At 54.2% G+C, this 25,382-nt stretch overlaps 1 protein-coding gene across 1 annotated transcript; it reads left to right on the forward strand.

Annotated features, from left to right (window-relative positions):
* Window positions 1–740: 740 nt before the first annotated feature.
* Window positions 741–24,963, forward strand: MYBPC2 (myosin binding protein C2). Its single transcript, XM_068527835.1, has 28 exons — window positions 741–759; window positions 1,871–1,960; window positions 2,481–2,567; window positions 2,718–2,917; window positions 3,185–3,302; window positions 4,119–4,167; window positions 4,355–4,414; window positions 6,560–6,753; window positions 7,002–7,134; window positions 8,931–9,055; window positions 9,146–9,251; window positions 10,760–10,932; window positions 12,427–12,592; window positions 13,669–13,775; window positions 14,015–14,044; window positions 14,352–14,491; window positions 15,599–15,758; window positions 15,850–15,954; window positions 16,395–16,583; window positions 17,035–17,169; window positions 18,715–18,882; window positions 19,038–19,126; window positions 19,228–19,423; window positions 19,686–19,825; window positions 21,146–21,305; window positions 21,668–21,804; window positions 23,334–23,520; window positions 24,879–24,963. Exons 1-28 carry the CDS (start codon window positions 741–743, stop codon window positions 24,887–24,889), a joined length of 3,474 nt encoding a protein of 1,157 aa, XP_068383936.1. The 3' UTR covers window positions 24,890–24,963.
* The last annotated feature ends 419 nt before the right edge of the window (window positions 24,964–25,382 follow it).

The following is a 25,382-nucleotide window of genomic DNA, read 5'->3' on the forward strand; positions in this document are numbered from 1 at the left end:
GCCAATCCGGGGTCCCAGGTGGCCGGGGCCCCAAGCCATCATGTATGCCCACGCCCGGGGGTGGGACTCCGGAGTCCCCGACCCTCAGTGCCCTCCCTGCGGGCACAGAGACCTCCCTCCGCCTCCCCCGCGGCCATCCTGCCTACCCTGGGAAACCGGACCCTCCCTCCCGGCTCTGGTTTCCCGAAAACTCCTGACTTGCAGATACTAAGAATGGCTTTCTAGACCCTGTCTTCCCCACCATCCTCAATCCCCATGCCGGGAGTTCTGGCTCAGAGCCCTCACCCACTTCAGACCCCAGTCCTTTACTGTCCCTCCGCCTAGGACCCAAGAGTCCAGGCCCTCATCCTTCTTTCTCTGGGACCCAAAAATCTGGACTCCAGGTCCCTTCTGCACCTGGACCCAGGAGTCCAGGCCCCCAGGCCCCCTTCCCTCAGACCCGGGAGTCCCCCGCCTCCGGCATGTCCTGCCTCGGACCCAGGTGTCGGAACCCCAGCCCCTCCTCCCTGGGGACCTGGCATTCAGCCATCTCTCCTTGTCCAGCTGTTATTTCTCGCCCTTTAGAACACACAGGCGGAATGTGGGGCTGCAGGGGAGGGTGGGGAGGCGCGTTTGATGCCTCCCAGGGCCTCCTGGGAGTCTCTGGACTCCTTAAAGGGCTCCCCCGGGGGCCCACCTGTCCTCCCTAAGGCCCATCGGGACGCAGCTGCGGTCAGAGGAGAGGGAGCAGATCCGCCGACATGCCTGAGGAAAAACCAGGTGGATTTGGGGACTTCCTCCCTATGTGGAGATGCAATTCTGTTTTCTGAATGGGGATTGGGGGCTTCTCCCTCCATGGGGTTGGGAGAATGGGGTGACTTCTCTGTGTGGGGAGGAGCTCCCTTCCTTGCGTGGGATGGGAGGGTCCCATACTTGTGTTAGGTGGGAGGGGGGTTCCCCTTCCCTGTGGGGTGGTAGGGGTTCCTTTCTCTGTAGGGAGTTGGGGGTTTATCTCTGGGTGCAGATGGAGATTCTCTGATTATGAATTTGTGTCCCTTCTTTGTCGTTGAGGATGGGAGTCCTGTGGTTGTAGACTGCGGAGTCTTTGCAGGGCGTTTGGGGTCCTCTACATTTGGGGATGGGGTCTTCTGGGAAGGGACTGGGGTCACTTCTCTGAGTGAGGATTGGGGCCTTTCGCGGCAGGGGAATGAGGTCCTTGTGTGCCTAGATATTAGGGGTTCCTGTCTGTGTGGTGAGGAGAGACTTCTCTGTACAAGGTTGAGGGGACCTCATTTCAATGGGAATTGGGGCTTCCCCGTGTAGGAATTAGGGGACCTTCTCCATATAGAGTCTGGAGAGCCTTTCTTTATGTGCAGTTGTGGGGCCCTTTGAATGGGACTGGAGGCATTTCTTTATATGGGGATGGGGCTTTCTCTCTATGAGGCAGTGAACAGAGGAGGCACAAGCCCCCAGGGAGGACCCCTCCTCCCGGGGTGTCCAGTCCGCTGGCACCAGACCAGCCAGGCTGAGGGATGGTGGTCCAGCCCCTCGCTGCAGCTGGGGCCCCAGCGGGCCAGGCGCCAGCAGGCAGGGCGGGTGAAAGATGCTGTGGTCAGCACGAGTATCCAGTTTCCAGCCCAGGGGAAGAGCTAATTATACCACCAAGTCCTAAAAGGTCAGAGGCTGGTGGCCTGGGTAGATGGGGCATGGCCTGCCTGGGGCAAGGAGAAACCGGATCTCACAAACTCTGGGATTAGAGATAAATTTACACCTGGACTGCTGGACTCCAGATTCTGAAGGAGGAGGGGCCCAGGGACATGCACTCCTGGGTTCTGGAAGAGGAGAACGCTGAGCACGTGGTGCTCAACTGTGAACATCTCCTGCCTCACAGCGGCCAAAGGTGCCCCCGCAGACAAAGATGCCACCAAACCGGCTCCCAAGGAAGCGCCACCTCAAGAGGCTCTTGCAGAGCCCCCCAAAGGTGAGATGGTGTTCCAGAGGGCCGGGCAGAACCTGGCACCTTATCCCCCAGCCCGCCCTGGCCCCTCTGCACCTTCCCGCTCTCTCTCCTTTAGTCCACCGTCCCCACAGCTCCAGTGCTGACCGCCCTCCCCTGCTCACAGCCCTCCCTGGCTCCCCAGTGCCTCCAGGACAGAGCCTAGCCCCTCAGCCTGGCCTTCAAGCCCCCAGCAACTGGCTGATTCATCACCGAGTCCTGCCCAGCTCTGAACGCCCCAGTCTACCGTCTCCTACCCCAAAGCCCCATTTAAGACCATCCGGTTCACAGATGGGGAAACTGAGGCCCAAAGGGGCAGGGAACCTGGTCACGCAGCTACCTGGATGACGCGTGATCTCTCCCAGGTCAGGAGAAGCCACTGTGCCTCCAAGGTCTTTGACTGCTGAGCAGAGGGTCCCTCATTCACTCTCAACCCCGCCCCCAAAGTGGCCTGCCGCCCCCTCCCTGGCCGGCCTTAGACCCCCTAATCCTGTCTCCTGAGCAGAAGCCCCACCTGAGGACCAGTCTCCCACCACTGAGGAGCCCACCGGCATTTTCCTGAAGAAGCCAGACTCTGTGTCGGTGGAGGCTGGTGAGGGGTGCCTCGGGGAGGATCGGGTGGGGGGCTGGGCTCCTGGGTCTGAGGGAGGCGGGGCTGGGGTCTCCCGGCTTCCCAGTCCTCTCTGTGGAGTCTTATGACTCCTGCCTGGCCATTCCCTCCCACCCCTCCACCCCTACCCAGGAAAGGATGCCGTGATCTTGGCCAAGTTGAACGGGAAAGAGCTGCCGGACAAACCAACCATCAAGTGGTTCAAGGGGAAGTGGCTGGAGCTGGTCAGCAAGAGTGGGGCCCGATTCTCCTTCAAGGAGTCCCACGACCCTGCCAGCAATGTGAGGACCCTGTGGGGACTCGAGGGCTTGTGGGCCAGGCCTGGAGGTCGTGTGGAGCTCCTTGGTAGAGGTTGTGCCGGGCAGGAGGGAAGAATGTTTGGGCCAGGGCAGGGTGCACTTGGGCACGGCGTGTGCGTGCCCAGAGAGCTCTCAGGGTCAGGGATGCAGGCCCCCAGAGGTCAAGATTGTCCAGGCATGGGAAGAGACAGCTGGCCCTTCCTGGGGGCACTCAGAGAGAGTTGTGAGGTGGGCTCTGGGGTAGGTGGGGTGGCACTGGGGGTCGGTCATGTGCACCCATACCCCTGGCCTGGCCCCCAGGTATACGCCTTGGAGCTGCACATCGGGAAGGTGGTACTGGGTGACCGCGGGGATTACCGCCTCGAGGTCAAAGCCAAGGACATCTGCGACAGCTGTGCCTTCAAAATTGATGTGGAGGGTACGCTGGCGGGGGTGGGGGCCAGGGGTCTTGGGTCTGGTTGGGGGGATGGATCTGTCAGCCAGGTGTTGGGAGAGTGTACTGATGTGGGGATAAGGCGGGCACAGGTTTTCTGAAGATGGAACACAGAGGCAGGGCTCAGGTTCTTCAAAATTGGGGAGACAGTCTACCGGCTTAGAGGGTGAGGAGGTGTAGATTTGGGGGTGAAAAGGTTCAGGGTTTGGGGGTGTTCACGTGGAGCTTAGGAGGTGAGTTATGTAGATTCCAGGGTCACAGTGTACAAGCTTGAGAAAGTGTCAGTAAGGGCTCGGGAAGTGAGGGTGTCCCAGGTTTTTTTTGTTTTTTGTTTTTTAAAGGATAATTTCCATTGTATTGTCTCCTGTTTATTTCAGGGGGGTCTAAGGGTGGACAGGTTTAGGGTGAGGGTATACAGGATTGATGGGAGGCTACACAGATTTGAGAGCATGTGTATGGAACTCTGAGGGTGTACAGGTTTTGGGGCATCTGCAGCCCAGGATGTGTGGGGACTTAAACATGGAGGGCACAGGGAATGAGGTTGCCCAGCCCCGGGGAGAAGGGCCAGCCGGCCCAGGTGTGAGGGGGATACAGGCCGCTGAGAGAGGGTGGTGCATGGCAGCCAGGGAAATGCGTCCACAAGCAGAGGGTGTCCAGGCCCAAGTGAGAGGGTGTGCTGGCCCAAGAGATGGAGGAAAAGGGGTCTGGGGGAGGTTGTGCAGGCCCGGGGTGGGCGCCCTTGGTCTTAGATCAGGCCTTGTCTCCGAGCTCACCTTCCCTTCCCCCATTGCCTCTCCCCAGCGCCCCATCAGGACGCCGCTGGGCAGACTCTAGAAAGCTTCAAGCGTTCGTAAGTGACCCTGGACCCTGGGGAGGGGCAGGAGTATGTCCTGGTGCCAAGGACCGTGGGAGGGTGTCCCTTGGGAGGGGCAGCTGTGGGAGAAGGGGAGGATCAGGGAGGGCAAGGAGTGGGGACCCAGGGTGAGTCTGAGGGTCGGGACCTCCTTGGGGTTCACACTCCCTCTCAATGGCCACAGGGGTGAAAGGACACCGGAAGGCAAAGGTGAGCTGGATTTCAGCGGCCTGTTGAAGAAGAGGTGAGTCCCCCCTCCGCCTGGCACAGAAAGGGGAGGTGGGGGCTCAAGGAGGAGAAGGATGGTGGGTGAGGCCCCCCTGCCGCCCGTTGCTTCCCCACTGCCATCCTGGGACTCTACCTCCCCTCCATCTACCCATTCCTTGCCCATCCAGCCACCTGTCCATTCACCCATCCGCCCATTCACCCACACCCCTACCCACAGCCCCACCCAACCAACAGTCTGCCCATCAATTCTCCTACCTACCCACCCTTTAACCCATCACCCTCAAATCCACTTTCCTGTCCACTCAGGCTCCAATTCACCCACTCATCCTCCTGTTCCCCCAACCAACCATCCATCCATCCACTTGGCTGTCCACTCATCCATCCATCCAACCAGCTACTATTTATCCATCTACTAATCAACCCACCCACTCATCAGTCTGCCCACTCATCTATTCAGGCAACCAGCTACCTATTTATCCATCTACGGATCTACCCATCCACCTACCTGCCCACCGCCCATCCATCTGCCCACATATCCATTCATCTACCCCCCTCTTCCCACTTGTCCATCCATGCATCGGCCATTACACTCAGCCACCCATTCATTCACCCATTCATTCATCCTTCACCCACCTACTGCATCATCCACTTCCCCATCTATTGAGGCGCCCATCTATCCACCTTTCCACCAGCCATCTGTCTACCATGCATCCACCTTCCCACCTGTGTATCCATCTGCACCTGTATCTCTCTTTCAACTGAGTCCAACATCCCACCCATCTACTCATCCACCTCCCCATCTAGCCAGGCATTCCTCTGTCAACTGTTCACCTCTTCAACGGCACACCCATCCTCCCAGATAGCTCTCTGTTAGACTCATCTATATGAAATTGCTATTCTGTAGGTAAAAAATGATTGAATATTGGCAAATTTATATTATTCTACATGATGCTTGTCCAGTCACTCAGTTATTCATTATCTGCTGGTCCACGGATCCATCCTTCTACTCACTCAACTATCCCCATAACCAAATCCCCAACAACTCCATTTACTAATACATTCATCTGTTTGTCTTTACCCAGCCAACCATCTTCCCAGGCATCTTCCATCAACATATTCACCCAACTGTGCTCACCCAACCATCTGCCACCAACTCATCAATCCACCCGCTTACCCAGCCATCCTCCATCAACCCATCCACCTATCTTAATGCCACCCATCCCCTACCAACCCACCCATCCATTGACCCATTCATCCATCAGCTTAGCCATCCATGGACCCCTCCACCCATTTACCAGTTCCCCACCTAATGCTCTGTACATCAATCCAGATATTCATATGTCCCCCAAATTCACCCACTCATCTATCCTTCTTTTGTTCCCTTCCCTTCCTTCCTTCTTTCCAGAGATTCACTCTCTCTCACTCATCAAACATCTTCTGAGGCCTCCCGTCTACCAGGCCCTGATCAGGGGACAGGGAGAAGTTTGACTGGTTCCCTGACATTGAGTCACTCATTGCCTTGGGAAGATGGGTCTGGTCCAGCCGACACAGACACAGACCAAGACGGTTTAGTGTGGTCAGAGAGAAGGTCCCACGAGGGCCTTGTGAGAGCTCAGAGTGAGGGCAACTGATGTTGCTGGCAGGACAGGGGGTGCCTCGTGGAGGAGGGAACTTCGGTACTAGCATCTGTAGGATTGAAGAGCAGGTGGGGATAGGTCATCCAGGCAGGGAAAGACGTTGTGCAAAGGCTGGGATGCAGGAGCGAGCCCAGAGTGCTCAGGAAAAGGCAAGTAGCGTGGTTTGGATAGTGGTGGGAGTTTGATGGGACAGAGGGTGAGGTTGTGATTTCGAGGCTGAGTTGCTGGGGTTTCCTCCTGAGGGCAATGGGGAGCTATGGAGGAGTTTTGAGCAGGGAAGGGATGGCATCTGATGTGGGGGCAGAAATAGCCCTCTGGGGCCAAGTGGGGAACCAACTGGAGGGGAAGGGATGAGATGAGGTCAGGAGGCCAGGGAGGAGGCTGGGGCAATGGTTCAGGTGGGACAGGATAAGGAATAACAGACCCAGAGAGAGAAAGTGACACAGCAAGTGGGTGGAGAAGGCAGAGGGAGACCCTCACCTCCTCACTCTCTGGTGGCCCCGGCCTGTTCTCCCCACCTTCAGGCAGGTGGTTGAGGAGGAGAAGAAAAAGAAGAAAGATGACGATGATATAGGCATCCCGCCTGAGATTTGGGAGCTCCTGAAAGGGGCAAAGAAGAGCGAGTATGAGAGGATTGCCTTCCAGTATGGCATCACTGACCTCCGGGGCATGCTGAAGCGGCTCAAGAAGGCCAAGGTCGAGGTCAAGAAGGGTTCAGGTCAGTGCTGGTCTGAGGGGAGATGGGCCCTGCCCATAGGGACTCCAGCATCGTAGGTATCTGATGTTTGAACCCTGGACTTATCTTTTTGGAGGTCCTAATCTGAGGAGTAATAGAGATGCCAGTTCTCAGGGGCCTCCAAGTTCATAGGAAGCTCTCTGACCTTGGTGGTCTGGGGAGGGAGACTTGACAGCTCAAGGCAGTGAGAACCTCTCAGCTCCATCCCTCTTGCATCCCTCAATCTCCAGCTTTCACGAAGAAGCTGGATCCAGCCTACCAAGTGGACAGAGGCAACAAGATCAAGTTGGTGGTAGAGATTAGCAACCCAGACCTTCCCCTCAAGTGGTTCAAGAACGGCCAGGAAATCAAACCAAGTAGCAAGTATGTGAGAGGGGCAGTCCCCGGGTTGGGGGGGTATCCAAGTCCCAGAGAGGGAGTCCAGAAATAAGGCTGGCCACTCTTAACCCAGGAAGGGCGCTCCCTCATCCATATGAAAAGTGCAAATACCTCGGTAGAAAAATAGACAAAGGCGATGAAGAACAGGAATTCAGTTAGAAGAAACCCAATAGCTAATTCACTGAGTACATATTCAACCTTGCAAACACAACCACCACCACCAATAATAATAACACAATTCAAAACAACGGTCTTGGGACTTCCCTGGTGGCCCAGTGGTTAAGACTCTGCGCTCCCAATGCAGGAGGCCCGGGTTCGATCCCCGGTCAGGGAACTAAGATCCCGAATGCCACAACTAAAGATCCCACATGCTGCAACTAAAAATCCCGCATGCCACAGCTAAGACCCGGCGCAGCCAAATAAATAAATAAAATAAATATTAACAAACAAACAAAAAAACCCACCAACGGTCTTTCTGCTCTCCAGATGGGCAAAAACTTTACAACATGATAAATGCCTCATGCCAGGGTGCAGCCCCCCCCCCCCAAAAAAAGGATAAAACCTGGAGCTGGAGAAGACATAGGGAAATAGGTCCACATGTTATTGGTGGGAATGTAAATCGGCAAATCTCCAAAAGGGCAGTGTATTCAAAAGCCTTTATTTATTTTTAAAATATTTCATTTTGGCTGTGCCAGGTCTTAGTTGCGGCATGTGGGATCTAGTTCCCCGACCAGGGATCGAACCCAGGCCCCCTGCATTGGGAGAGCGGAGTCTTACCCGCTGGACCACCAGGGAAGTCCCCCCAAAACCTTTAGATTGTGCAAGTCTAGGTATTTATCATAAGGGCATGATCATGGTTATACATATTTAGCTGCAAGGACGTTCACTGGAGCATTTGCTGCTGTAGCAAAAAGTCAAATAACCAAAACATACAATTCCATGTTAAGGTGCTGTGCAGTCACTAAAAAAGATATTCTAAAATTTATACTAACATGGGAAGCTGTTCAAGATTAGTGTTATGTGCAGAAGCATAGTGCTTATCTCTGCTTCACAAAATGTTAATCTACATATAGATTAGATATAAAAAGATTGGAAAGAGAGAGGCCAAAATATTTGTAGCTGTTATCTCTTGGTGATACAATTATGGATGGGTTCTATTTTTATTATTTTCCCCTTGGCTGTGTTTTCTAAATTTCTCATCACGAGCATTTTGGATAAGATAAAAATTATGTTAATTAAGATACAGGTTAAGTTGCTGTAACAAAGAGTCCCCAGAACGTATTAATTTAGAGAGAAAGATATTTCTGGCGGATTGAGCTAGACGCAGGTTCCATATTTTTTGGCTACACCATTTCTTGTGGTGTTGTCCTCATCTGCATGATTGAAGCGGGTCATGGGCACATCTGTGTCTATCGGACAGGAAGCTGGAAGGAGAGAAGTCTAGAACAAGCACCGCAAAATTAGAGATGACCTAGCAGTTATGCCATCACATCCATTCACGTTCCGTTGGTCCAAGCTCAGTGGTGCGGCCCGCCCAGCCGCAAAGGAGGCTGGGAAATGTAGTTCTCTAGGTGGGTCGCTGTGTGTCACTGCTAAATGGAGGAAGACGGATATGGGTGGACGGTTAGTATTTCCGCTGTGGTTACTTAAATACTAGAAATTGGACCATCGATCTCCTCCCACACAATTTGTCTCTGAGAGGGAGTGGCTTGTCCTGAGGATAGATGGGTGGATGCAGAATCTCCTCCATGCCCTGGCTTGAGCTGAGACTTTTGCATCAGGCACGTGTTTGAGAATGTTGGTAAGAAACGAATCCTCACCATCAACAAGTGTACACTGGCGGACGATGCTGCTTATGAGGTCGTCGTCAAAGATGAGAAGTGTTTCACTGAGGTCTTCGTCAGAGGTGAGGCCGGGATTTGGGCGTGAGCTTGGGGAGTGGGGCTCTGGAGGGGACCCTGAAACTACTGACCTCCTGTCGCCCCGCACCCCACAGAACCCCCAGTCTTGATTATCACACCCCTCGAGGACCAGCAGGTGTTTGTGGGCGACCGGGTAGAAATGGCAGTGGAGGTGTCAGAAGAGGGTGCCCAAGTCATGTGGTAAGTGACTTTTGACCCCTGATCTCCCTACAGATGCCCACAGCGTCTTTACCTCAGCCTTGATCTTTAGGACCTCTCTCTTTTTTTTTTTTATTTAATTTAACTAATTTATTTTTGGCTGCATTGGGTCTTCGTTGCTGCGCGCAGGCTTTCTCTAGTTGCGGCGAGCAGGGGCTACTCTTCCTTGCAGTGCATGGGCTTCTCACTGCCCTGGCTTCTCTTGTCACGGAGCACGGGCTCTAGGCCCACGGGCTTCAGTAGTTGTGGGGCACAGGCTCAGTAGTTGTGGTGCATGGGCTTAGTTGCTCCGCGGCATATGGGATCTTCCAGGACCAGGACTCGAGCCCGTGTCACCTGCATTGGCAGGTGGACTCTTAACCACTGAGCCACCAGGGAAGCCCCAGGACCTCTCTTGAAGATTTCAGACCTTTAACTGGTAGTTTCCAGGAGACCTCAGTCTTTCTCTATAAATCCTGATCTTCACCCATGACCTCTTTCTGAAACTTCTGACCTCTCCCCATCCCATCCTCTTCCAGGTCTTTTTCCTGATCCCTGCTATTTCTGATTCTTTAAGTTATTTATTCACCCATTCAACCAATTATCCATCCTTTGACCATTCATTCATGTATCCATCCATCCATCTCCCCAGCCCCCCATCCATCCATCCATCATCTCCCCACCCATCCCATTGATTCATCCATCCATCCACCCACCCGTCCACCCACTCACCCATCTACCCATCCGTTCGTCCATTCTTACATCTATTCCCCCATCCAACAAGTGTTTATTGAGCACCTGTTGTGTGGTGGCACTCTTCTATGTATTGGAGAGAAAATGGAGAGAATATATATTAACATGGCACCTGCCCTTGTGGAGTTTATGATCTGGCAAACTGCTGGGGCGGAGTGTGTGTGTGTGTGTGTGTGTGTGTGTGTGTGTTGAAAACGGAAACAGGCATTAATAAAGTCATCACACAAATAAATATCAAAGTTCTATTTTGACAAGTATTGATATTGCAGAGGAGCAATAACTGATGCTATAACCACTTTTTAATAGGAGAAAAGGACTCAGGAGGTCAGGGAAAGCTTCCTGGAGGAGGTGATGATTGAGTTGAGGTTCGAGTGATGAGGAGGTAGAAGTGAAGTGGGAAGACTGGCCCAAGCAGGGAAGCACCATTTACTGAGGCCACAATATTTGACATCCCTCTGTGACCCCGAACGTCCTCCATGTTCTGACCTCTCCCCATGACCCTTTTTTGTGTCTCCTGACCTCCAGCTGAGACCTGTGGCCTGTGACCTCTTCTTCTTCTTTCTCTCCCCAATCCCCACCTGTGATCCATCCATTCTAGATGCCTCTGTCAACCTTTGTCTCTCCTCCTTTTCGTGATCTCCCTTCTGACCCCTGGTTCCTGCTCAGGACTGTCTGTCTGGCCCCTCACTCACCTCTGACATCCAGACTCCAGTCTAAGCGGGCCCCTCACTTCTCCCCTTCCTGTCCCCTCCACCCAGGATGAAAGATGGCGTGGAACTGACGCGGGAGGATTCCTTCAAGGCCATGTACCGCTTAAAGAAGGATGGGAAGCGTCACATCCTCATCTACTCGGATGTGACCCTGGAGGATAGTGGTCACTACCAGGTCATGACCAACGGCGGCCAGTGTGAGGCGGAGCTCATCGTGGAAGGTAGGGGGCCTCCCGGTGGGGCAGGGAGCTGCACTGCACATGCTTCAACACGCCGCTCGAAGTTGCCCAAGCCCCAAATCTTGGAGCTGTCCCTGACTCCTTCTTTGCCTCATACCCTACATTTGATTCACCAGCAAATCCCGGTGGCTCCACCTTCAAAGGATATCCTGAATCTCACCACTTCTCTCCACCTCCATTGCCCTCACCTGGCCCAGGTCTCCATCCCCCTCATACCCTGAACTGATGCAATAGTCTCTTCACTGCTCTCTCTGTTTCTACACTTGTGCCTCAACCCCGACTCCAGCCAGAGTGATCCTTGCAAAATGTCAGATGGTGAAAACTGAACACATTCTATGGTCTAGTTCACAGGACTGGACCCATGTCGGTTTCCTGGTTTGGATAGTGGACTACAGTTACGAGAGATGTCACCATTGGGGGAGCTGGGTGAAGGGTACATGGGACTCTACTTGCTATTTCTCCCCCCTTTTTTTTCTATGTACTATTTTTACAAACTCCTGTGAGTCTGTAATATTTTCAATATAAAAAGTAAAAAAAAAAAAAAGCCCGAGTCATTGATAGGCCAGATAAATGATGGTAGTTCCCTCTGAAGCCATAAAAGAGGACAATTTTTAGTTAGTGATTTGGAAGGGTTTCCAAGATATATTGTTAGGTGAAGAAGCAAATATGCCACTATTTGTATGGAGGGGAAAGAGAGGAAGCAAGGGAAGGAGGGAGGGAGGACGGAAGGAAAGAAGGAAAGAAAGAAAGGAAGGAAGGAAGGAAGGAAGGAAAGAAGAGGGAGGAAGGAAGGAAGAAAGAGAAAGAAAGAAGGGAATGAACTGTATGTACGTCTTTGCTTTTCTGGCTATGAACTGGCTATAGTGTCTTTGGAGAAGGGATCGAGACTGGTGCGACTGGAAGTGGTTGGGTGAGAGATTTCCCGCTCTATATCTACACCCTCTTATCATTTTATTTTTAAGCCATACAAGTGCATTGTTTTATTTAAAAAACTAAAATAAAAAAAAGTGTAAGTCAGACCCCAGCCATGTTCCCAACACCCTCCAGCGGTTTCCACCTCACTCAGAGTCAATGCAAAGTGCTCTCCGTGGCCCATGGGATGTGTCCTGCCTGTGCCATCTCCCACATCTGCCTTGCTCACTCTGCACCAGCCTGCTGGCTGTTTCCCAAACCAACAAGCCTGCTTTCCTCTGCAGGGCCTTTGCACATGCTGTGCCCTCTACCTGGGAGCCTTCTGCGGCCTCCCTGCCATCCCTCAGGCCTCATCACTCCCTCTAGTTATTGGTTTATGTGTTTCCCATTCACTGCCTGTCTCCCCACTAGAACGTGAGCTCACGAGGCCCGCAGATTGTTTCTGGGTTGTTTCACGGCCAGAATCCCAGAACCTGGGACACTGCTTGGCCCATAATGGGTGTTCGCCTATCTTTGTGGACTGACCGCAGTTTGATGGCCCCCTCTCCTTCCCTCCCCATCCAGAGAAACAGCTGGAGGTCCTGCAGGACATCGCAGATGTGACGGTGAAGGCCTCAGAACAGGCCGTGTTCAAGTGTGAGGTGTCCGATGAGAAGGTCACGGGCAAGTGGTACAAGAATGGGGTCGAGGTGCGGCCCAGCAAGAGGATCACCATAACCCACGTCGGGAGGTACGGAGTGGACTGCGGACGTGGTCTGCAGACTCTGTGGTTTAAAAGAACAAGGGTTTAGGGAATTCCCTGGCGGTCCAGTGGTTAGGACTCTGTTCTCACTGCCATGGCCTGGGTTCAATCCCCGGTCGGGGAACTAAGATCCCACAAACCATGCAGGACGGCGAAAAAACAAAACAAACAACAACAGTAAAACACAAGGGTTTATTTCACTGTGAGTCTCAGGGTTGGTTGGAGGCTGGCTGATCTCAGATGGCCATCTTCCTGGGCTCCCTCAGGCCCTCATCTGGGTCACCTGGGCTGCCTCCACTCTGGTCCGTGGGACGCCTCATTCCCCAGGAGGCCGGTCCTGGCATATTCACGTGGCCGACACAGATGTCCCGAGAGAGAGCAGAAGCGAAGAGGGCCTCTGAGGGCTGGGCTGAGTGCTGTCCCAGTGTCACTTCCACTATATCCTATGGGGCAAAGGAGGTCACAGGCGGCAAGGTCTCTTTGCAAGGGTCACGGCTACAGGACGGGAAACTTGTGACTATATTTGCAAAGAGTCAACTTTGGCGGGGAGGCCACCTAGCTAGGGAAACGGGGCTGGAATTCCAAGCGTAGCACGTGGACACCTGAGATAAACACCTGGTAATCTGCAGAATGCTGAGAACCACTGTGATGCCAGCAGAACATCGTGCCCCCGTGGATTTCCTGATAATAGCTCTTGGCAGACGTAGACTTTTTCTGGGTTCTGTGTAAGGCCCCTGCCTGCTGATGGTGTCAATAATGCTGAGAACTAATCTTAATGCTTTACAGGGCACTTACCAGGTGCCAGGGAGTCTTCTAAATGCCTTGCAACAACCCCCTTGTAGATTGTGAACATTACCTCTATTTTATAGGTGAAGAAACGGAGGCACAGAGAGGTTAAGTGACTTGCCCAAGGCCACACAGCTAGTAAGGGGCAGAGTGAGATGTGGGCCCAGGCACTAGCATTGCATTGAGCACGGGGACCGCATTGAGGAGCATGTTTCTCCGTGGTGGTCCCCAGGGCGACCCGGCCTGACCTTTGCCCTGCACCCCCCCCCTCCCCTTAGGTTCCACAGACTGGTGATTGACGATGTCCACCCTGAGGATGAGGGAGACTACACATTTGTGCCCGACGGCTCTGCCCTGTCCCTCTCGGCCAAACTCAAATTCCTGGGTGAGGATACCTCCTTGTTCTCCCCCTGGGTGCCACAGCATCCACCCTCCCAGACCCCAACCCCCTTCAGGATTAAGTTTCCCTAACTGTACGCTGGGGGTGACAGCAGGTGCTTGTGGGAGGAGGGACAGTCATGGGCCTGAATCCACCTCCCAACCCCCCAGGTCCCAGGGTGATGGGGTGTGAGGGTGGGATAAGGGGCCCCATAGACCTAACCATCAGTCTTCTTTGTCCTCCAGAAATCACGGTGGAGTACGTCCCCAAGCAAGGTAAGGACCAGAGGCCGCTGTGGTCCTTAGGCTGGGGGCCTGGACTCCTGGTTCTGAGGGAAGAGGGGGCTGGGGGCCTGGACTCCTGGGTCTGAGGGAGGAGGGGCCGGGGGCCTGGACTCCTGGGTCTGAGGGAGGAGGGGCTGGGGGCCTGGACTCCTGGGTCTGAGGGCGAAGGGGCAGGGGACCTGGACCGCTGGTTCTCTGTGGCTGTTGGAACCCAGCTTCTCAGGAGATCCTCTGGAGGGGATTGGGAGGGCCCAGCTGCCCACTCCCAAGTTCCCCAGAATCTCTCCTCTGCCACCAGAGCCACCAAAGATCCACCTGGACTTCTCGGGGAAGACCTCAGAAAATTCAGTTGTGGTCGTGGCTGGAAACAAGCTGAGGCTGGACGTGTCCATCACAGGGGAGCCCCCTCCTGTGGCCACCTGGATGAAGGAGGATGAGGTATGTGGAGCTTCCCCTGTGCCCTGACTTCTCCCTCTCAGCTCTGCTGGGTGACTTCAGGCAAGCTGGTTTCCCTCTCTGAGCTTCAGTTTCATTGTCTGTAAAATGAGGAATTTGATTCCTTCTTCAGAGGGTTGTTGTGAAGATTGGAGATTATATTTGTTCATCACATGGTTCTGGCCTAGCACATGATGAGTCCTCCATCCACTCATCCATCCATCCATTAACCCATTAATCAATCAATCAATCAGTCCAGCCATCCATCAATTCATCCATCTAACCATCTTTCCATTCATCAGTTCATTGATTGATTAATGAATTCATCCAGTAATTAATCCATTTGTCCATTTATCCATGAATCAATCCACTTATCCATCCATCCATCCAACAAATATTTTCATCTTGTATGTTCCAGGCCCTGGAACAGTTCAATTTTTCTTCTCTCCTCTGGGCTTCAGTTTCCTCTTCTGTAAAACGGATAGACTTGACTCAATCTTCATTCATTCCTTCACTCAGCAAACACCCCCTGATGTTTCCTGTATGTCAGGCTCTTGCATAGGCATTGAGGATACAGCCATGAATCAGATGCAGCCCCTGCCTTCCTGGAGCCTTCTCTTTTGGAGAGAGGCAGACACGTGCCCAAACAGTCACAGTTCAGGGTGATCAGGGCTGAGAGAAAGGGAGGTACCAGAAGCTATGAGGATTCTGTCACAGCAGTCAAAGTGGGCTGTCACTTTCAGCTGAGGGCATCCAGGAGTGCTTTCCAGAAGAGGCGACTTCTGGATGGGTTCTAAAGGATGGGTAACAGTATAGCAGATAGAGAAGTGGGTCAGGGCATTGCATGCCCTGGGGATCAGCTTTGCAAAATCTTGGGGATGAGACAGGCTGGTGTTTTTAATGAAGGGTGGTGTCTGGAAGGCAAGGAGGGCAGTGGCAGGGGGGTGATGGGGCTGGGGGCAGACCCAGCAGGTCCTCTTGTGCTGGGTCCACAGCCTGTGCATCGTGTGGTCACGGGGAGCCATTGGAGACTGTTGGGCAGGGGAGGGGTGGAGGCCGGTCTGGTTTTTGAGAGGGGTAGAAAAAGGCCATCTGGTGGGCTGTGTTCAGGTGTTCTCAGGCACCGAGGGCAGGGTCCGCATTGAGAAGCGGGCAGACACCAGCAGCTTCGTGATTGAGAGCGCGGAGCGAGCTGACCAGGGCCACTACACCATCAAGGTCACCAACCCCGTCGGCGAGGACGTGGCCTCCATCTTCTTGCAGGTTGTGGGTGAGCAGAGGGGAAGCAAGGGGGCTGAGCCAGGGGGTGGTTCCCCGAGGCCATGAGGTGCCCTCTGACCACCCTGCCTCCCCTTCCCCAGATGTCCCAGACCCCCCGGAGGCTGTGCGTGTCACATCGGTTGGAGAAGACTGGGCCACCCTAGTCTGGGAGCCACCCAAGTATGACGGGGGACAGCCGGTCACCGGTGAGTGCCCATGTGCCACGGTGCTCATGACCTCTGACCTCCCCTGTCCCCTGACTTCTCCTTGACCTCCAAGAGCCCTTAGCATCATCAATGACCACCCTCGGAAACTCGGTTTTCTGTCTTCAATATCTCACAGTCCCTTTTGCCTTCCCTAGCATTCTTCACTCCCCAGCAACCTGGGAATCCTCACTTTGGCTAACAGCCTAGGATTTTCTGTGACTCCTTATGCCCTGATTCATGACCTGTGGCCCTTCTTGATCCCTGACCCCATGACGGGTGACCTCTGACTGCTCTGTGACCCTGAGATCAACTCAAGATTCACAGCCTCAGACCTCTCTGAGTCATGTGACCTTTTGATGTGCCTTTGACTGCCCCAACTGACCTGGGACCCCAGGCCTCCCCATGACTTCCCACTTCTCTCCGCTTGCGGGGGCCTCCAGGGTACCTCCTGGAGCGGAAGAAGAAGGGCTCTCAGCGCTGGATGAAGCTGAACTTCGAGGTCCTCCCGGAGACCACCTATGAGTCCACCAATATGATCGAGGGCATCCTCTACGAGATGCGGGTCTTTGCTGTCAACGCCATTGGGGTCTCCCAGCCCAGCGTCAACACCAAGCCCTTCTTGCCTATTGGTGATTCCTCTCTGCACCCTCACTGAGCCCCCGTCCACCTCTGACCCATGGCCTGCCCTTCACTGATCTCTAACCCTACACCCTGGCCTTTACTCCCTTGACTCCGCTGACTTCTGTCCCCTCTCATCCAACAACTCAAGACATTGACCCCCCAGCCCCACGCATCCTCCTGACCTCTTCCTGACCCCGTACAACAGCCACCGACCTCTATGATCCTAGACTCCATGCTGTCCCCCGAATATGTCATTGACCTCTGACCTACCACACAGACACCTATCCCTGCCCTTGGAGACCTCACGATTCCTTGAGATCTTGTTTTAATGACCCGTGATACCACATCCTTGCTCCCTGACCTTTGGCCCACCATATTGATCCCTTTCCTGACCAGTGACTCCAGCTCTGACCCCTGAGCCCTCATTTACCCCACCTCCCCTTTCGTGGATTCTTACAGCGCCCACAAGTGAACCCCAGCACCTGACAGTGGAGGACGTGACAGACACCACCACTACCCTCAAGTGGCGGCCCCCAGATAGGATTGGGGCAGGTGGCATCGATGGGTACCTGGTGGAGTACTGCGTGGAGGGCTGTGAGTTACCCCGTCTGGCCTGCTGGGGGGCAGTGGCACACACAGAGTCCCAGTGGGTGTCCGGTCCAGAGGACTGCAAATAGGGCAGTGCAGGGACAGATCTCTGCCATAGCGAACTGCCCTTCTGTCTGTGCTTGCCTGAATCCCTGGGATGGGATGGGTCAAGCCAGGCCCCCAGTGACCAGCTTGTCCTCTCTCCCTCCCTCTCTCCCTCCCCGCTCCCTTCCTCCCTCCCCTACGCCCATCCTCCATACAGTGATACCTTTTTATCCATCCATCCAAGTATTTATCTACTACCTACTTTGCTCCTCCTCTGTTCTGTCTAGTTATCCATTCATCTAACCATCCAACCAATCTTTCATCCATCCATCCATCCATCCTTCCATCCATGTACCCTTCCTTCCTTCCTTCCTTCCTTCCTTCCTTCCTTCCTTCCTTCCTTCCTTCCTTCTTTTCCTTCCTTCTTTTTCACCTCTTATTTCTCCCTCCCTCCCTCCCTTCTTTCCTTCTTTTTTTCCAGTTGCCCACCCAGTCATCCATCCAACCATCTCTCTATCCATCTGAAAATTTTTTGGATCATTTAACTATCCATCCATCCAGTAACATTTTTTTCATCCATATATCTATCGCTTCACCACTATGTTTCTTCCCTCCCTCCCTTCTTTCCATCCATCCGTTTGCCTATATGACCATCCAACCATCTAATTATGCATTGTTTCTCCATCTGTCTGTCCATCCACCTATCCATATTTCCACACATCCCACTCTCAGTCCTCCACGGAACAAACACGTATTGAGCACTGAGTCCATGCCAGGCCCAGTGCCCCGGCTCTGGGGATATCTCCGACATGGTCCTCTCACTGGGGAGACAGACAAGATCATTTTGACACTGTATCCCAGGCTTTAAGTCAGACAGATGTGGGTTCCAATCCTGTCCCTTCACTTTGTAACTGTGTGACCTTGGGCAAGCCTCTAAAGCCTCAGTTTCCTCATCTAAAAATGGCGAAAACAGTTTCCATTTTGACGGGATACAGTGATGACAGAATTTGGGGATGCATGTAAATGATGGACGGGTGGTCTCTGGTCAATTTCTTCCTTTTCTCTTCCCAGCGCTCTTTACCCAGTTCCTACCCTTGCCCTCCCCTCCCCAATCTGTCTTTCAGAACCTATTATACTTTTGTTAGAGTTCACCCTGTTGATTGTTGGTCTGACTCACATTGGTTCACCAACCCATGGCAATAAAACCACGATGGAAAAGCACCCATTTTCAAGCAGGAAATCCGAGGAGCTGTCTGTAACTACCACCCCCAATCCCTTACCCTCTCTGAGCCTCAGTTTCCTCGTCTCTAAAATGGGGATAACAGAATGGAGGCAGGAGTTAATGAGCCAACATTAATTAGCTCCAACCTGGTCATAAGAAATGCTCAAGAAATGTCCCTTGCAGCTACTCATTGCGGTGGGGCCCTAGGCGCTTAAAGGACACAAACGGAGGGGCACCTAGGAAGGTCTTGAAGGAAGGTCCCCAGCCTCGCTCCTCTCTCGTAGCTGACGAGTGGATCCCTGCTAACACGGAGCTGGTGGAGCGCTGTGGCTTCACTGTCAAGAACCTCCCCACGGGAGCCAGAATCACCTTCCGCGTCGTTGGGGTCAACATCGCCGGGCGCAGCCAGCCAGCCACCCTGGCCCAGCCGGTCACCATCCAGGAGATTGTGGGTGAGGACTCCTGACCCCCGACTCTGCTCTCCTAAAGGCCAAGTTGGTGTCATCATTAGGGCCTCCCGCGACAACCTCATCGCCCCTGGTCTGTCTGTCCCTCCGTCGAGTTCCTCGGCCCGGCGCTGAGCCCCTCCCTGGGTTTGTGCCCTCAGAGCAACCCAAGATCCGGCTGCCCCGCCACCTCCGCCAGACTTACATCCGCAAAGTGGGGGAGCAAATTAACCTCGTCATTCCCTTCCAGGTGCGTCGAGCTGGGGTCGGGGGGTGGGGCAGGGGTGAGGGGTCAGCTTCTGCGGGCGAGACCCGGGCTAACCTCGCCGCCCTCCCCGCCTCCCCGCACAGGGAAAGCCGAGGCCGCATGTGGTGTGGACGAAGGGCGGGGCGCCCATAGACACCTCCCGCGTGCACGTGCGCACCAGCGACTTGGACACAGTGTTCTTCGTGCGCCAGGCTGCCCGCTCAGACTCCGGGGAGTACGAGCTCAGCGTGCAGATCGAGAACAGGAAGGACACGGCCACCATCCACATCCGGGTCGTGGGTGCGCGGCCCGCAGGCCGGGAGGGGATGGAGGAGGCGGCGATGAGGGGGGAGGGGAGGAGATGGGAGGAGATGAGGAGGACCGTGGAGAGACTGGAGCCGGGGAGGGTGTGAGGTGGCCGTGGGGCAGAAGGGGAGGATAGCGGAGTGGGAAAAAGCCTAAGAGAGATCAGAGGGTGTGGGGATGGACAGGGGAGAGGAGGTGAGGCACTGGACGTTTAGGGATGCTTGGGGTGACTTACAACAGGCCCCCCATCTTCCAGAAAAGGCAGGGCCACCGGAGAAGGTGATGGTGAAGGAGGTGTGGGGCAGCAACGCGCTGGTGGAGTGGAAACCCCCCAAGGATGACGGCAACAGTGAGGTCACCGGGTATTTCATCCAGAAAGCCGACAAGAAAACCATGGTGAGAGACCAGGGGCCCGGGCTGGAGTGGGCTTGCGGGGAGAAAAGCTGGCCAGATTGTCAGAGCAGGTGTGTTGTTCCCATTTCCCAGCTGGGGAAACTGAGGCACCGGGAAATGTGGGAGAATGGGCCGGGACAGGGAGGAAAGCCTTTTGGCTGAGATTTGGTGCATAATAGATTTTTTTTCTTTTTTTTTGGCGGTGCCAGGCGGCTTGAGGGATCTCATTTCCCCGACCAGGGATTGAACCTGGGCCCAGTAGTGAAAGCCTGGAATCCTAATCCCTAGGCCACCAGGGAGCTCTTTAATAGGTTTTCTTTTATTTTTAATTTTTATTTATTTATTTATTTATTTTTGGGTGTGTTGGGTCTTCGTTTCTGTGTGAGGGCTTTCTCTAATTGCAGCAAGCGGGGGCCACTCTTCATCGCGGTGCGCGGGCCTCTCACCATCGCGGCCTCTTGTTGCGGAGCACAGGCTCCAGACGCGCAGGCTCAGTAGTTGTGGCTCACGGGCTTAGTTGCTCCGCGGCATGTGGGATCTTCCCAGACCAGGGCTCGAACCCGTGTCCCCTGCATTGGCAGGCAGATTCTCAACCACTGTGCCACCAGGGAAGCCCTAGGTTTTCTTTTTCTTTCTTTTTTATTGAGGTAAAATTCATCTAGCCAAATTTAGCATTAACCATTTTCAAGTGGCATTTCACACCTTCCCAGTGTTGTGCAACACCCTATTTAGTTCCAAGACATTTTCATCACCTCAAAAGGAAACCCCTCGTCCATGAAGCAGCCACTGCCCTTTCCCTCCCACCCCGTCCCTGGCAACCCCCCATCTGCTTCCTGGCCCTGTGGATTGGCCCCTCCTGGACATTTCTTACGGACACAGTCACACACTATGTGGCCTTTTGTGTCTGGCTCCTTTCACTCAGCACCATGTTTTCCAGGTTCATCCACATTGTAGCAGGTATCCGTGCTTCAGCCCTTTTCACGGCTGAGTGCTAGGCCCTGGTTTTTTGTTTGATTTTTGTTTTTGGCTGCGCAGTGCGGCTTGCAGGATCTTATTTCCCCTACCAGGGATCGAACCTGTGCCCCCTGCAGTGGAAGCGTGGGGTCCTAACCACTGGACCGCCAGGGAATTCCCCTACCAGTCCCTGGTTTGAATGGACCACGTTTTGCTTGTCCATTCATCCACTGATGGGCACCTGGGTTGTTCCCACCTTCCGGCCATTGTGAACAGAGCTGCTGGGGAACGGTGGGTTTTATGAGCGAGGTGCCTGCTTGGGTCCGTGTCCCTGACTCTCCCGGCCCCTCCCCATCCCCCATGCCGTAGGAGTGGTTCAACGTCTACGAACACAACCGGCAAACCTCCTGCACCGTGTCAGACCTCATCATGGGCAACGAATACTATTTCCGAGTTTACAGCGAGAACATCTGTGGGCTCAGTGACTCGCCTGGCGTCTCCAAGAACACGGCCTGGATCCTCAAGACAGGTATGGCCACTGCCACCGCTCCGAGGGGGCCAGCCCCAGTCCCCCCTCTCTCTCAGTTTTTAAAAATTTTTTTTATTGGAGTATAGTTGATTTACAATGTTGTGTTAGTTTCAGGTGTACAGCAAAGTAATTTAGTTATACATATACATATATCCATTCTTTTTCAGATTCTTTTCCCATATAGGTTATTATAGAATATTGAGTAGAGTTCCCTGTGCTATACAATAGGTCCTTGTTGGTTATCTATTTTATATACAGTCTACCTCCCTGGACTCAAAGTTGATGGCACCTGGTGCTGGAGGAGAGGTGGTCCGGGGACAGTCAGGATCTGTCCCCTTACAGGTGTGTCACCCCTCCCCCAGGTGCCACCTTCAAAATGCCTAAGTACAAGGAGCATGACTTCCGAACGCCTCCCAAGTTCCTGACGCCTCTACCTGACCGGGTAGTCGTGGCTGGTTACGCTACAGCTCTCAACTGCGCCGTCAGAGGCTACCCGAAGGTGCCGTGTGTGTGTGTGTGTGTGTGTGTGTGTGTGTGTGTGTGTGTGTGTGTGCGCACGCACGCGCGCGCAGTGTGTGTAATGTGTAACCCTGTAGGGAAATCTTCACCAAGGTGAAGCCCCATTGCCTGCCCGCCACACGGGCTCTTCCTCCCTGAGTTATCTCTCTGCTCGTGGCATTTGCTCACTTTTAACCCACTTCCTGTCTCTCTGCTCTAACCAGAGCCCAAGTCTCAGCTCACTACACTCTGACTTCCCTTAAAAACAGAAACCTTTGGGGCAGAGGGGGTCTAAACCTGCAGGGCTCCTTGGCGTCTTCCTGCCCTATCTGGTTTCCAGACTGCTGTCTGGGAATGTGGACACTTGCAACCTTGAACTCCAAGGACCCACGTAGACCAGTGGCTGGCGAACTACAGCCCTCGGGCCAAATCCGCCTGCCACCGGTTTCTCTAAGATTTTTTTTTTTTTGGCTGTGCCACGTGGCTTGTGGGATCTTAGTTCCCCGACCAGGGATTGAACCCGGGCCCTGGCAGTGAAACTGCCGAGTCCTAACCACTGGACCACAAGGGGATAAATAATTTTTAAAACGTTTTTTTCTTTTTCTTTTTTGTTATTTTGCTTTCACGTTAATGGTTTGCGTGTGGTCCATGACCCAGAGACCACAGAGCCCAAAAAGCCTAAAATATTGACTGCCTGGCCCTTTTGACACATTTTGCCAATTTTTAGCATCAGCTCCTGTAGGCATCCCGTGGATTCTCTCCTTCACTTCCACCATCACCGCTGTCTACTGCTTTATTCACTAACTCCATCCATTCATTCATTCCGCTCATTTATTTCCCTACCAATCCATTCATTTATTCAGTTCATTCATTCGCTTCATTTATTTACATCATTCATTCATTCATTCAACACACGTTTTCAGAGGCTTTCTATGTGCTGGTGATTTGAACAAGGAGTTCCCGTCTGTTGGGGGAGACCGCCATTCATCCGAAGTCACACAAATGACTATAAAATTATAAAGGGTAGTGAGTGTGCTAGGGAAATGCAGGCAGTTGTGAGAGTGTAACGTGGGCATTCCTGTTCCAGTCTAGGACCCGGGAAGTGACAGGGGAACTGAGACCGGAAAGATAGGCACGCACTGGTTAGGTGAAAAGAGGAGGGAAGAGCAGTATTGGAAGAGGCAGGAGCCAGTGCCGGGTCCTGAGGTGGGAGCCTGCCTGTGTCTGAGGGACAGTAAGGCAGCCCGTGTGGGTGCAGCAGATGGAAGGAGGGGGTGGGAAGTGAGGGCAGAGGAGTAATGGGGCCAAATCGTGCAGGGCCCTATGGGCCGCCACAAGGAGCGGGCTCTTCCTCTTACCGAAGAGGAGACTGAGGGTCAGAGAGGAGAAGCGACTCATCCAAGGTCAGCCAGTCAAAATTAGGAGGTGGCACAGCCAAAAGGAGAACCCAAATCTGCCTCCCAAGGCCCATTCTGCCATTTCCCAGGGGACCCTCTGTCACATGGCTTCCTCTCCCACTCTCCTCAACAGCCCAAGGTGGTCTGGATGAAGAACAATATGGAAATCAGTGGAGATCCCAAGTTCCTGATGAACAACTACCTGGGGGTCCTGACGCTGAACATCCGCCGCCCGTCCTCCTTCGACTCGGGGACTTACACGTGTCGGGCCGTCAACGAGCTGGGGGAGGCCCTGGCCGAGTGCAAGCTGGAAGTCCGAAGTAAGCACGGGGCGGGCCCCAGTGCTGCGCCTGCCCGACCCTCACCCACTCCCTTTACCAAGCTAACGGGAGGCCGGGGCTGAGCAGGCTGAGACCGGAGCCTAGGCAGACCCGCGCCCTCTGCGAGTATGATTGGGAAGCCGATTCAGACCCCAGCAGGATGTTTCAGGGCTACACGTGGGGGAGGGAAGGCAGCACAGGGTATTGTAGGGGTGGGGGAAGGGGAGCGCCTGACCCGGCCTGGGCAGGAGTCTGAGGTTTTCCAAAGGATCTGAAGGACAAATAAGAGGTGGATGAGGGCGAGACGAACTTAGCAAATGATCGCTAAGGCTTCCAGTGTGCCTGGGGAGGTGTGTGGCACAGCACTGAAACCAACATGGGTAGCGGCAGAGGACGGGGGTTGTGGGAGCCCCGAAAAATGAGCCCCCTCCAAAGCCTGTCCCTGTCCCCCTCCTGTCCCCACCTCTCTCCCCACAGCCCCAGCCTCATCTGTCCTCCTTCCTGAATTCTGCCCCAGCCTCCTCTCGGGCCTCAGGGCCTCCAGTCTCTCTCTCCGGTTCCACCTCCTGGCCCTAGAGGGTGCCTGGCCCATATCCACAGTTGACCTGCTCACAGCCCTCCCAGGGCTCCCCCGCAGCCCCAGAACCCTTCCTCCTGGGGTCATGGTCCTGCCTCTGCCACCCCCAGCCCCTCTCCAGCCTCAAGCGCCCCCATTTTCCAGCCACATCGAGCACTTGGCGGTTGGACAAACTGGTTGTGCCTTCTCCTGCTCCTGGGACTTTGCACATGCTTTTCCCTCTACCCAGAATGCTCTTCCTTGCATCCGCTGCCTTGGGCTTCAGTCCAACAAGCATCCACCAGCCAAGACTCGTGGGGAGGCCGCTAACCAAGTCCCTCAGAGGCGACTGACGTTCATAGGGGCTTCCAGAGTCCCTCCCTGGCTCTGATGACAGCCCAGTAGACAGAAGGGGCTGCAGACCCTTAGCAAAGCGTCCAGAGGGAGCACTCCCTGTCATTCTGAAGCACTGATCTGCCAGGCCGACCTACTGATGATTCCTAGGGTTCTGCCGTCCCCCTCGTCAACCATTGAATCCGCTCAGAAATATCCCTACTTCAGGATTCCAGTGACGGCTGGTCTCCAGCAGCTGCTCCGTAATCAGAACGTCCCAGTTTTGGGTTCAAAACTACAGGCATCAGGGCTCTATGGAGTTGGGTTGACCAGGTGCCGAGCTAGGTGATGAAGGGAAAACCTGCTCCCCATGCTGGTCAAGCGAACCCAGCGGGCGGAGGGCCGGGCGCAGGGGCGGGTGGCTGTGGGACAAGCATTTTTACCACCCTTTTCTGTTTTCCCCCGACAGTGCCGCAGTGAAGCTCTCTCTTCCACCTGCCAAGATAATTGGCTGCTGAGTCCTAACCCGGACCTCCCCCAACATGTTTCCCTTTCCCGAGTTATCAATGAGAAGATCATAGTCTTGTCTTGGACTCCCATATGTCTGTCCTTCTTGAGTCTGTAGCCCCGCCTTCCTCCTCCTGTAGGGCTTAGTCACCTGGGGCTGGGTGATGGGGACAGCCAGGTTGGAATGGCAACCACGATGAGGCAGCCCTGATGTAACAGACCACATTGAGGCTGCCATCTTGCAACAGCTACTTTAGCGAGCCTACCGCGTTGCCGTGGCAACTACAAAATCACGGGTGGACCTGACACCCTGTGGAGGCAGCCCTGTTAGACGAGCTACTGTGAGTGGGGAGCAGGTGGGCTGGCTGCAGGGGCCAGATGCAGTGGGCAAAGAAGAACCAAAGGCCAGACTGGGGAGGGCTACTCTAGCGAGGTAGCCATGATGGAATGATGGGCGCTGGGCCTC

Source organism: Eschrichtius robustus, chromosome 19 (genome assembly GCF_028021215.1).
Source record: "Eschrichtius robustus isolate mEscRob2 chromosome 19, mEscRob2.pri, whole genome shotgun sequence".
Lineage (NCBI taxonomy): Eukaryota > Metazoa > Chordata > Mammalia > Artiodactyla > Eschrichtiidae > Eschrichtius > Eschrichtius robustus.

Coding starts and splice junctions, on each gene's coding strand:
- MYBPC2 (XM_068527835.1), top strand. Junction 4,168..4,354: donor CTAGAAAGCTTCAAGCGTTC/GTAAGTGACCCT, acceptor CAATGGCCACAG/GGGTGAAAGGACACCGGAAG. Junction 9,252..10,759: donor GAGGGTGCCCAAGTCATGTG/GTAAGTGACTTT, acceptor CCCTCCACCCAG/GATGAAAGATGGCGTGGAAC.